This window comes from Podarcis raffonei, chromosome Z, assembly GCF_027172205.1.
Source record: "Podarcis raffonei isolate rPodRaf1 chromosome Z, rPodRaf1.pri, whole genome shotgun sequence".
Taxonomy (NCBI): Eukaryota; Metazoa; Chordata; class Lepidosauria; order Squamata; family Lacertidae; genus Podarcis; species Podarcis raffonei.
The window spans coordinates 31,088,021-31,101,281 of NC_070621.1; the positions used below are offsets into that span (position 1 = coordinate 31,088,021).

Genomic DNA, 13,261 nt, shown 5'->3' on the forward strand with positions numbered 1-13,261 from the left:
ACTACCTAGCTAGCATTGGCAGAAGAAGTATTAACTGTTGTGGTGAATGGGGTACTTCCCTACCAACCTCTTGATGCCCACAGCCAGGCCCCACTTGCCTGTCTTCTTTCTTACACCCAGTTCAGGGGTGACACTGTCTGAGCAGCATACACTTCCTTAGTCTTAGATGTGGCAAAACAATAATTAGTTGGCTGCACCTGTCACTGGCTCTGGCACCACCTGTTGCTGGCTTCCCTGCCTTCTACCCTATCACTTCCAAGGGGCACCAGAAGGGAATGACACACCTGCCGGAGAACTGGGTAAGAGAAGACAGGTTAAAAACAACACTTTTGTCCCAGTTGAGAAAGCAGACAAAGCCTTTGTGGTCTGGTGCAGAAGCCTTAAATAATGTAACCAGCTCCAGTTTTTCTCCCTCCAAGATGCTGCTGAATGGACAAAATGTTTTTTAGCAAGTTACTCACCAAAGATGACCTCTCTTCAAATTAGTCTACAGTTGGCATACTTCAGCTCCTTTGAATAAGTATCGCCTTTCATGTTTGAAGCAGGCAGCCTAAGGAAGTGAAGTTTCTATCTGTGTTGAGAAAGAGGAGATCTGGTTGCATTTTAAGAATAACTTCTCAGGAAAGCTATGGGCAGTGACCTATTTCAGCCACACTTATACTTGGAATATGTTTTATGCATTATCATTCATGCTACTCTTATTGTTTAAATTAAAAAAGAAAGAAATTGTAGCTGGGAAGGTATGATCTGCAAAGAACTGTGGCATGGGTCAAAGTCCTCTAATGTTTGCCTCCACTAATAATTACCCCCCCAACCTACTGTTTGCAACAAACAGCATCTTCATGCATGAATAGGAACTTGAACCAACTTTATAAGCAGTGCTATTTTTCTAGAAAAACAGGTGCTGGAACTCACCATGAATGCCTCCATTGTTCTCTTATGGCAATGGCAACCACCTGAGAGGTGCCGGAACAGAGTTCTGGCGAGTTCCAGCTGCAAAAAACTCCTAATTATAAGGCCCTTGAACTCCAATGTAGATTCATTTTTTTAATATTTTTGTAAACCACTTTGAGGTTTTTTACAATCAAGTGGTGCATAAATTTTGTGGAATAAATAAAATAAGTTTCATGCTAATCATCAACCAGTCTGGAATCTGATCAGAAAGTATCTGTGAGTGGTGGTGACATATTGAGTGTCCAGCTATCCTCCCCCCTCCGTATATCTTTCAGTTTTCACCAGTAAACAGCAGGCTTTGAGGAGGAAGGATGCCTCTGAATACCAATAATAACAATTGGGGGAAATGCTGTTGTGCTCATGTACACTTCCTATCAACATCTGGTTGGCCACTGTGAGAGCAGAATGCAGGACTACATGGACCTTTGGCATAGGCGCCGACTCCATGGGGCTTGAGGGGGCCCGAGCCCCCTCAAAAATTCGTTTGGGGGGGCTCCGCCCCCCCAATAATCTCCGGCGCCCCTCCAGCAGAGCGCCATCGCCGCCCCTCCCCCAGCCCAAAATGCACAGGGGGGGCGGGCTGCATGCCTCCTGCCCTCCCTCCCGAGCAAAAGCTCCACCCAATTTCCTTTGGAGCTGATTAATAGGCGCAGCACGCTCTCCCCTATTCGCTCACGAGGAGGCGGCGCCACTTTATTTGCATATTCATGAGCTTATTTATTATTCATGAGCTTTCCCGGGCCCCCCCAATATTTTTTATAAGTCCGCGTCGCTGACCTTTGGCCTGATCCAGCAAGGTCCTTCTTACATTCTTAATCTTAGCTGTGGTCAAAACTCTGTCCTTGTTCTCAGTAAGGCAGTAAATATTTGCTTTCATATTACCACTTGAGACTAAAGGTAAAGTCTCTCTCATATACAAGTAACCATCACATGCTGAGAAGATTTATTTATTTATTTCATAATTTATACACTGATTGTAAAAAAAACCAACAACAAAAACTTGAGAGTTTTGGAGTAGGGTCATAGCCTAGTCCTTCCTCTAGTGTGCTAGATTTCTGTGGGCAGGTATTTGCTTTGTATAGAGAGGCATTGCACATCAAGACACAGGAAGCTGCTGATAACCGATTTGGGCCATTGCTCCATCTGGCCCAGAATTGTCTAAATCAGGGGTTGTCAACCTGGTCTCTGGATGTCAACCTGGTTCAGGATTCTAGGTAGGCAGTAGGGGGTTCCACGGCACAAGCGGAATCCTCCTTCCATCGAGCACTGATGGGCGGTAAGAAAATTTTGCCATCAAGAAAGATGCATTAGTGGGCAGTAGGTATAAAAAGGTTGACTACCCCTTCAGCTTTGCTGAATTTTCAGTGTCTTCCCCAGCCCTACACCACAGTGCCAAACATTGAATCTGGAATCTTTTGTGTGCAAAGTTCTGTTCTGTGCCAGTAACTTGCACTTCTTTCCCACCTGCAGTCTGAAGAGGCACAACTGGCCCCCACAGCAGTTTGCACAGTCCTCTCGCAGGACTCAGTCCTGTCCATTTCATCAAATCTTGCGTAAGGAGACACAACAGACTTTCCCCACTGCCTGTGTGTCCCCCTCCCCAAGTTACGAATTGCAGCATGTTTGCACCATCTTTAAACGTGTTCAGATTAATGCACTCAATAGCAACAAGCTTTTCTTTCCATCTGTTTCCCTCAACTTGCTTGTTTTATTGATCCCATCAATAACAATTATTAAAAGTGTAGGAAACAGTTGCTTAATTAAGTTCAACTACAGTGGAGGGATTGCTTTATCTTCCTCGCCTACTGATGCTGTTTTTAAATTGTTTTAAGGTGTAAATTTAAATATATACGCTCAAGCAACTTTGGATGTCAGATTTAACATAGTGGCACGTGGCCATTAAAAAAACCCAACCTTCTGCCTTGCAGTTAGAATGATGGGATTTCTTTTCATCCCAATAAAATGGGTAACTAGGAAGCAAGCTTTTAAAGTGGGGACTATCTGGAGGGGACTGGGGAAAATAATTTCCTTCCCAGTACTTCTAGTCAGACATGTTGGATTGAGGGTGGGGTGTTTTAAAATGCTAGTGAAGTAGGACTTCCGGGTTAGCGCCATCGGCTAATGGCGGATTCCCTCCGAGCTCCGGAGGGAATCGGCTCCGCAGGATCCGGGTCTTGGCGACGCGGGGACCCTCAGAAATCACAGGCGCTGAAGCCTGTGAACCTGGTGACTCGGCTGGCACCATTTGCGCCCCCCCGACCCGCGAAGGAGCCTTTTTAAAGGCTTTGGAACGGGGGACGGGGTGAGCGGCGCGGTGCTGAGAGTTGACTGCTTCTCCTGCGGAGTGAAGCCGCATGCCATGGTCGGAGAGCGCTGACTTCTTCTTGTGAACAATTGGACTCTAAAAGCAACAACCCGTGAGTAATACGGAAATTGGATTTGTAAAGAAAATTTTTTTTTGAATTAGGCACGATCGGGGAAGGCGCAAACAGGAAGTCCGTCTCCCCGTCTTATAAATAATCTAAAGCAAGGACTAGCTAACTAAGGTCGAGAGAATTTCTTCTTCTTTATTGGGTAAAAGACATTAATTTCACGATTTGGCAGTATAAGTAATTTTACTGGAGGATAAGAGCTAATTTTGAGAGCTGAAGTGCCACCCCCCCGGACCCGGGAGTGATCCGCGAGAGAGCCTGTTGAGGAGATATAAAAGAGTTTGACAGCTGTCAAATTAGCTGTCAAGAAGGAAAAAGAGAACTTTGTTTCTGTTGTCTCTGCTGGATATATTTGCTACAATTTGGTTATATTTTGTTGAAAACAAGGAAGAACTGATACAAACTAACTTGATTTTTGGATTTGAACTGGAAGGAAGATAAAGTAACCAAAATCCCTCTAGAGGGGATTTTGGGACATTACAAGAATGGCTGAAGGAGGAAAAATTCAAGCTAAATTGGACAGAGTGTTTCTTCTCTTGGGAAAGTTACAATGCCAAATTGATGTTTTGGCTACAAATGTTGCAACTCTGGACTTAACAGTAAACAAATTCATTGAATTTGATAAGGACTTGACTCATGAAGTTCATGCAGCTGGACAAGAAGAGAAACTTGAAAGATTTGAGAGTGTGGAGAAAGAGATATATGTTGTTTCTGAGGAAAAGGAAGGAGGAGATGTAATGTTGCAGATGACAAAGGAGAGCCAGAGGCCTGACATGATGGCTACAAAGGAAAATAAGTACTGGATGATGAAAATCTGTTTTGAATTGAAGATTGAAGAATGGAGAGATCTCCTTATGTGGAGATCTGAAGACCTATGGATTACAAATTTGATTAAGGTGAAAGTTGGAGCTTTTGGGACATTTGGACTTAAAAGGATTAAGAAACAAGATTCGGGCTCCACTTTTAAGTATGGAGGTCTGGCTGGAAGAAATATGGACCCTATCGGGACAGAGCTTCTCCGAGATCTGGTGTTTAATATTAAGGACTACCAAAAAAACCGGCAGAGAGGAATTGAGAGAGAATTAAGAGCCTCGGACGTGAGGTCTCCAGGCTGATAGTAGACTAAGACTGATGGACATTTGTCGGGGATTGAAACCGGGAAAGGGGGGGTGGGGTTTGGGAATCCAAAGGGTGCATAATTATAATCTGTTTTTTTAAATTTTGTTTTGTTATTAGTATGAAAATTGGGGAATTTGTGGAAGGGAATTTGGGTCGACTTTAGAAAAAAGTTTTAAGAATGAGCACTGATGTATAAATACTGATGTTTATAAGTTAAAATTGGTTTTTCTAAAATGAATTAAATATAAAAAGGTCAAAAATTGGGGATAAGAACTTGTTGAATTAACAATTTGAATTGGAATATAAGAAGGGGAGGTGTGGGGAAGTCAGGGAAATATGTTATTGAAAATAAGGATTGTAAACTTTATCTGTTTTTAACTTTTTTGTTTTTTGTTTTTTTGATTTTTTAATGTATAAAGGTGGAAAAACTCAACAAATATTTTTTAAATAAAATAAAATAAAATGCTAGTGAAGTACAGGCTGTGACCATTTTGCACGCATTCAAACAATGTGCAACTGCCAATGCATGGGTTGCTTTGGACCTAGAGGAGGGCAGAATACAGGTGGGGCGGGCGGGTGGGCTTATGCACCCAGGAGACAGATACGCAACCCATGCACAACTCGGGGGGTTGCCTGTAGTGTACACAGATTCCGCTCTTGGAATCTTTGTTATCCAAAACCTTGGTTATCCAAACACAAGGAATTATTCCCAAACCTCACTACCTGAATGGCAGATCCAGATATCCAAACAGCTGGAGTTTGCACACTTCTTTGTGCTTTGCTGGCTAACAGCAGCCATTTCAGGCAGAAAGCAGGGAGGGGGAGGGATATCTGACAAATCAGGGGGCAAGAGAGGTTGAACAAACCAGTTTTCCCCCGGTCTCTCTTTTGCTGGTTGACTGCAGCCATTTTAGGAGGAAACCATGGTGGGGGGGGGAGAGATCACAGATTAGAAATGTTCCCACAGGAAATAATGGAAATCGCCAGCTTGTTATGCAAATGCTCACCTAATGAACAATTTCCTGGGAACACATTGTATTTGGAAAGTGGGAACTGTGCGTATTTTGTTTCTACTTTTAACACTGCTAAGCTCTGTTTCAGAGTTGTGTTAGACTTCTGTATCAAATACAACCAAGAACCTTGTAGCTTTTAAAATACAATGATATGATTCAGACATTAATGCCAAACCATGTTTTGTGGTAACGTCTAAGCCAACATAATGTGATGGTCTGTGCTTTGCAGGTTGCCACCAAAGCAGAATCCCAACCAACACAGTTTCAAGACGGCTTGCAAACATTTGAGTAAATTGGCTGGAATGCAAACTCTTAACTTAAATTTCAGAAAACACATAACCATCAGGGTATTTATTTGTTCATTTGCTCATTTGTTTATCGCAACACCTAATCCCTTTTTATGAAACATCTGAAAACAATTTAACAAGGAAAACATTTCACATAAAAAGCAATTAAAACAATTTCATATGTAAAAACCATTTCAAGTCCAATTCAATTTAAAAAAATAATAATTCCCCTTCAAATGCTTGTTGAAAAAGAATGAAAGACAATGGAGATTGTGTCTTTCTGATATTTACAGGAGAGAGTTCCAAAGGGTAGCAGCTGCCACTCACTAAAGTTCATGAATATTGGGATGGTTGCTGGGATGATGCAGATAGAATGAAAAGCAGATATAGGTGTTAAGTCAATGGGAGAGGGAGGGAGGGCAGGTTGGTTGAAGATGGTTGATGAGTTGACTTGGGGCTGTCCATTGAGAAACTGCACATTACCATGGTTGGCAGCTCAAAATGCCGGCTCATCTCATAACATCAATACTTGGTATTTTTGAAGTGTTCAGAACACCTTACATATGTTATCTCAGTCATTATTATAACTGTTGTATGCAGGAGGTAAATATTATTGTCCTTATGCTACAAATTGGGGGAGATGACTGCAGTTGAGAGGTTGTAGCATTTTTGGACTTACATCCCACTTCTCCAGGGAATGTAAGAGGTTTACATGTTTCTCACTCCCCCGCCTCCCCACTTCATTTAATCTTATGAGAACTCTATGAAGCAGGTTAAACTGATAATATAGTTACTGGCACAACTCACCTAATGAGCTTCACTGCTAAATGTGGATTGCAGCTTGGGTTACCCCATTCCTAGACCAACACCCTTGTTACTTTTCACTAACCTGGAACATTAATTTAGGTTGTCCAGTGAAACATTGACAAAGGTGAAATTTGAGCTAAGGACTTTTGTAAAATGAACTCTCACTTAATTTGATGGAACTTGTGCTTTTCAGATTGCACCCTTAACCACTCTGCTGAAAACACAAAGTAGTGCTACTGTATTATATAAGAGTAACCACCAGGTGTGTGGTGGGTGTGAACACCTTGTAGCCAAATTCTTAGAAAGCTTTTGTTTTGTTTTGTTTCCTAAACTTCTTCTGTGGTACATGTTAAAGTTTTACAAAAGCTATTAAAAAAGAAACTTCAAATAGAAGGCAGTTCATTTCGGCCATGATATCACTCCAGAATTGAAGCATTATAGAAAAGCTAAACAATGCCAAATGGATTTGGCCGAGATCAAAAGCCAAATCTATTTGTTCGCTTTCATCTTCAGTGTTCCATTTCCTAGGAGTCTGACCTTAGTCAAACATCTATTAAAGTTAGCTTTTTGATCTCCCCCCTTCTTTTTCAAAAAAAGAAGGGGGGAAAGTCAATCTTGAAAAATTTTCTTCCAAAGACAATCACACTATTGTGTTTTTAATGTTCCACCAGCATCTAAGTAAATAGGATTCTCTGGTGTATGCGACAGAACACTGGTTAAATGGGACAATCATTTTTGTGTCTTAGACAAGAATCAAAAGGAAGCATTCTTCAGAGGCTGTTAACTGGAACAAGAAAATCCCCCTTAGGTCACTGGAAACCTGTTAGCTGGTCGATCTATGGCCTGTTTTAGTCCTTTGATTAAAAAAAAAAATGCTTTGTAATTTGATAACAGGTAGCTTAGTTGCTTCTAATGTGGTTTCCTCTTCATCAGTCAAAGTTGACAGGTGTTTAATCAGGGAAAAGGTTCATTTACTCCTAAATTATGAGACTTGTAGTCAGGTTTCAGTACCAGTAGAAAGACAGCCACTACCAGCTCTTTGATCCTCCCCAATAATGTTAAAATGATCACTTTTTATTTACACCTTTAAAGTATTATGCTTTCTGTAGCATGCTTTCTGTAAATAGTTCTTAGCGTAAATAGTTCTTAGTGTACTAGGTGCTGGGTCTCCAGGTTTGGCAATGGCTAGAGAGGGCACAGCCTGCAGAGGACCATATAAGGAGGCCTGGAGGGTCACATCTGACCCCTGGGCCTGATGTTCCCTGTCCCTGCCTTAGCCTATCACTTCAGAACTGTGTCATTTATTAACGATGATAGAGTCATACATTCATCATCTATAGTGGAAACAAAGCCAAGAAGGGAAGCTTCTAGGTCTAGCTGCTATATATAGGTCTATATTGTTCTTTCTTCTTTGGCGATCACTCATAGCAAAGTAAGATTGTTTTCCATCAACACGGTTTTAACAGTGAGTTCCTAAGTGACTGTGGAGGGCAATTCTGGATCCGCACATCCTTTCACAATGGGAACATAGGTTGCCAGAGGGAGTTGATCACGGTGAGGATTTGCCAAATGTCCCTTCTTCTTAGCTCATTTCTCCTTTTTGTCCTTCTTCAAAGTCCATGATGCCTTGGTAAAGGCTGTTCTCCAATTGGAGCACTCACAGGCCAGTGATTCCCAGTTGTCGGTGTTTATACTACTTTTTTTTTTAAGATTTGCCTTGAGAGTGTCTTTAAACCTCTTTTGTTTCCCATATATGGCATTATGTTTCCCAATAGAGTGGTTGCTATGAAAGATGATAATCAGGTGTGTGTGTGTGTGTGTGTGTGTGTGTGTGTGTGGAAGGGACCACAATAATCTTTCGTCCAACCCCATACCATACAGGAATCTTTTGCTCAACATGGGGTTCAAACACACAACTCTGAGATTAAGAGTTTCATGCTCTATCGGCACTCTAACCTAGGAATGGGCAACTTGAACACCTCTAGATGCTGCTGGAGTTGCACTTCTGTCATACCTGACTGTGCTGACTGGGCTTGCTGGGAGCTAGTGTCCAACAAAGTTCTGGAACAGGTCCAGCTCTACCATCAGGCAGAGTGACACAGTCAAAGCCTGAAGCCTCTTCTCAGCTAGGCTGCTGCCCTCAGGTACAGTTGAAGGATGCTGTCCCATTACCAGTTCCAACACTGATCTGTTCAGTTCCTGCATCCTGCAGTGGATGCAAGGGGGCGCCATCCTGTCCTTAGCTCAGGCAGCAACTATTTATTGCCCAGCCCTGACCAAGAGAGCTACAAGTTCCCTATCCCTGCTCTAACCAGTACACCACACATGTGACATATTTACTTGGGAGTAAGCCCCACTGTGTTCAGTGGGGTTTACTGCAATTGGAGAGTACATGGGCTTGCAGTTTTTGTTCCTTAGCACCACAGAAACCTAAGTTCAATGAGTACTTTTATTCTTCGTCTTCAGTTAATGCATTTACCAGGACAGTTGCCACTTTTAAAAAAGAGGTTCAATTATTATAGGACATGGAACACTCTGCTGATTTTCTGGATAGCCAGTCTTTCTTCCCCCTCCTCTCTCTTCAACCCCATCGCCCAAAATCCTTTCTCTGCCTTTTTACATTCATCTTTGTGATCCTGAGAACCGAAAGGGTCAGGCAGTCAACTATACAGAATAAGATAAAGGTCGCTGGAGTGGAGCTCACTAAAAGTATTAAGTATTACAATCCTGACAAATCATTCCCATAGCCTAGACTCTAAAAGGAACGGAAAATGTCATGAAATCAATCAACCATCATAAGCGGGTGTCTGAAAAGAAAGCAAGGGAAAATACAATCTAACCCGGCCTTTTCCTTTCCAACTCTGATTTTGTCATTTCCTCTCAATCATATAACTTAAAAAGATTTTCAGAGTATGAGACAGATGCATCTTGTTTATGTTTCATCCATCGTTGATAATATTGTTATTTTACTGATTTTAACATTTTACATGGTGGAATAATATGCCAAGATACATACAAATAGTAATACACATACATTTTCACTAGGTTTATTTCAGATTCTGGGACTGAAGTTCCCCTGAGAAGGGCGAGGCCAGATTCCAATCAGCTCCTGATCAGTGCTGGGGCAATATCATAGGCTGCTTATTAGCTGGACTTAGCCTGGCATCTATCACTTCCACCCTGGCATGTTCAGTCCAAGATCCTAAAACCATCTCTGCCATTTTAGGACTTATACATAAAGCAGAATGAATTGGTTGAACCAACGAGGGAGCAGTCAGTGAAAACTGCAAGTGGTGGGTAACATTTTTTTTAATACTGCCCCCACATTGCAGTTAACAACTCCAAGCAAAACAGCCAGGATGGAATTGGAACATCAAAGTTTGTATCAAAATATTTTCATAGAGAAGCATTAAAAAAGAAGACACCCACCCCATACAGTCTCCTCACTAGTGCTAGGCTGAGCATTTGAAAGACTGAAGGATTAACCTGGATTTTGCTTGATTGAAAGAGGGATAGCTGTCAGAAGAGCATGAGACTCTTGATCTAGGGTTGTGGCTTCGAGCTCCATGTTGTGCAAAAGGTTCCTGCATTGCAGGGGGTTGGACTAAATGACCCTGTGGTCCCTTCCAACTCTACAGTTCTATGAATCTATGTGTGTGCAGTGAGAGGGTAAATTTCACCTTTGTCCATTAGTTTCTATACACACCCACACACCTCCATCCAGGCAAGAAGCTTTATCAGAATTAAGGGAGAAATTTTGAGCCAGGCGAAAACACTCAAGGAAAATACAAAGTAAGGCCAGTGAATGGTAAGACATCAGGAGCAGGAGTGTGGCCTTGGGGAAGGTGCCTAGACCCAGGTAGAAAGGTCCTCAGGACTATGGTTCCCCACCTCTGCTCAGGAAGTTGCCTCCACCTTCAGACCTGTGCTGGCTCCCCTGGCTCCCAGTGACAGTCTATCTTCTCTCAAGAGGTAGCATCTGCCTTCAGTGTGGTGTAGTGGTTAAGAGCGGTAGACTCGTAATCTGGTGAACCAGGTTCGCTTCCCCGCTCCTCCACATGCAGCTGCTGGGTGACCTTGGGCTAGTCACACTTCTTTGAAGTCTCTCAGCCCCACTCACCTCACAGAGTGTTTGTTGTGGGGGAGGAAGGAAAAGGAGAATGTTAGCCGTTTTGAGACTCCTGTGGGTAGTGATAAAGCAGGATATCAAATCCAAACTCTTCTTCCTTTTCTTCTTCTTCTTCTTCTTCTTGCCTGGTCCTGAGGAAGGCACAATCTGCCTCTTGAGGAAAGCATGCAGTAACTAGTGCAGAATTATAGATGGGTTCCTTCACCCCACAACGAGCAAGATTTCTCTGATCTGGAGGGAGGACAGTTCACTCCAGCCTGCTTCTGAAGGAAGCCAGGAGCAGCTGCTCTCATCTCTGAGGGGTATGGGACCCAGAGACTGCAACATGGCTCCCCCCCTCCTATTTTCAATATGGCATTGTGCATTAACATTTCATACCACCAGATGTTTCATTGTTCTTGCTTTCTGAATGTCTCACTTGACCCACAGCAGGTTTGAATGTGGATATTGCATACAACTGGTAGAGCACCCAGAAACCAGGCACAATTTGGACTTGAAATCATAGCGGCGCCAGAGCCTTAGTGATTTTGTGTGTTTTCTCCCCCTTTTGAATGTTTCCAGTTACAAATAGTTTGATAATTTAATTAAATGTTTTGTTTTGATATGAGGGACTGCAGTGCAGGCGGTGTGGCTTGCCATTCAATTTTAATTAATTAATTGCATACCTCAAGATTAGATTACTCATAGCTCCTCTTTAGTTAATGTACTCGTTCACAGTTTTGACAGAAAAGCTTTATGAATAATGCAGAGGGATGGGTACCATCTGACCAATTACTAATCTTGGGGGGGGTGAGGATTTAGTTAGAGAACAGTACTACATTCCATCATCATCCATAATCTATAAATATGAATGCAAAATACATTTAAGTATGAATATATGTGTGAATATCTATCAGGGTGCCCACCGGGTTCTATAACTCCATTTGCACCAGGTTACAAATTATAATTGCTGTGCGAGTCTTGCTTCACTCCCTCAAGCAACTGCCCACATTATTAATGGCTGAGAGCCATTATGGCAATGCACTGCTTCCTGTGTTGGAGGGAATAAGCCAAACATCACAAGTGGGGAGAATGTTATTGTGTTCATATCCTGTTTGTAGGCATCTCAGAGGCATCTGAGTGGCCACTGTGAGAACAGGATTCTGATTTAGATGGCCCTTTGCTCTGAACCAGCAGGGATCTTATGTTCTTAGGCAAGTTGAAATGACAGAAAAGACTGTTTGGTCATTTTGTTTAAATAATTTTTCTCTTTATTTCTGTGGCTAGGTCTAACAGCAGCTGCCATGGCAGAGGCGATGAAATTGCAGAAGATGAAGCTGATGGCCATGAATAGCCTTCATGGAAGTGGGAGTCAGAATGGGACAGAATCTGAGAATGAGGAGCTGAATTCCAATGCAGGTAAGCAAATCTGAAATCTGTTTCTTTGAGTTTACTTCTTAACTGTTCACTCCTGGGAAGGAGAAACTCTTCCATTGTCAAACAGTTGCTATTTTGGGTTGCCTGCAACTCGAATAGCCACTTTACGAGAGTCACACATGGAAAAGCTGCCAGATTATGGAGTTGATGGTGGTAACTCACTTCTCCACCTTTGTCTTTCTGAGGGATGACTCATACTGCATTCCAAAAATTAGAATGTTTTGGAAGTCATCCATAATTGACAGGAAAAGTCCACACACAATGGAGGATTTTTTTTCTTTTCTTTTTTGGCAACAGGAGAAGTCATTGTTGCACAAATGAGCTTTGGGGGAGATGTTGATCACACCTTTCGCTTTTGGCAAATGGCAAACTTAATGCTTAGCCTTGGGGAGAATGATTGTGTGTTTACGTGTTAATCATCATAATTAACATGGATCTAGCACATTTCAAGTTTTGAGAGCACTTAATGTATATCAGCATAATGTCCTTATGGGATCTTCTAAGATAGGCCTCTATTATTTTCACCAGGTTGCAAATATGGTGCTGAGGCTTGAGATAAGATTTATTATTCCAATTTTTAAATCTCTCAGTCTTGTTATGAAACTATTGAGTGGTCTCCCAGACACTGATCATATTCATACCACAAGGTTGCTGCATTATATGCATTAATATCATAGCTCTGGCTGAATATTGGCTTGCCAGAGATTTTCTGGTATATGGATTGACAATCCACAATGGCACAATATGCCTGCAGGGTCTCATTTCCTGAAATTAGACTTGAAATAAGCCTTCTATTGTAGCCAAGAGAAGCTATTTTTGCCTGGGGTCCAAAAAAGTTTCTCCACTTTTCAATTTCTCCAAAGGCCCAAAAAAGGTTAGCAACCCCTCTTGACTTTGAAGAGGCTCATATCATTGATTCCCCAGCTCACAGTACTGTTTACTTAGCTTCATTTGTAAGACCAGCCTGCACAAGGCAGTTCACTATGTAGTAAAACTGTTATAGGCATCACCCAAAAACCCCAAACCGAATTGTGGCTTCCTAGTTTGTTCAGCTTCTTGATTAATTTCTCCCACTCATGGTACAGGAAGAGAAAAGCAGTAGTG

At 42.1% G+C, this 13,261-nt stretch overlaps 1 protein-coding gene across 8 annotated transcripts in view; it reads left to right on the forward strand.

Annotated features, from left to right (window-relative positions):
• Positions 1 to 13,261, forward strand: part of DACH2 (dachshund family transcription factor 2) — a 305,580-nt gene that overhangs the window by 187,361 nt on the left and 104,958 nt on the right. For all 8 annotated transcript variants that reach the window (XM_053374935.1, XM_053374937.1, XM_053374932.1 and 5 more), the window contains one exon: positions 12,008 to 12,139. In XM_053374935.1, the coding sequence (XP_053230910.1) occupies positions 12,008 to 12,139 (132 nt within the window). The remainder of the gene's footprint in view (positions 1 to 12,007; positions 12,140 to 13,261) is intronic.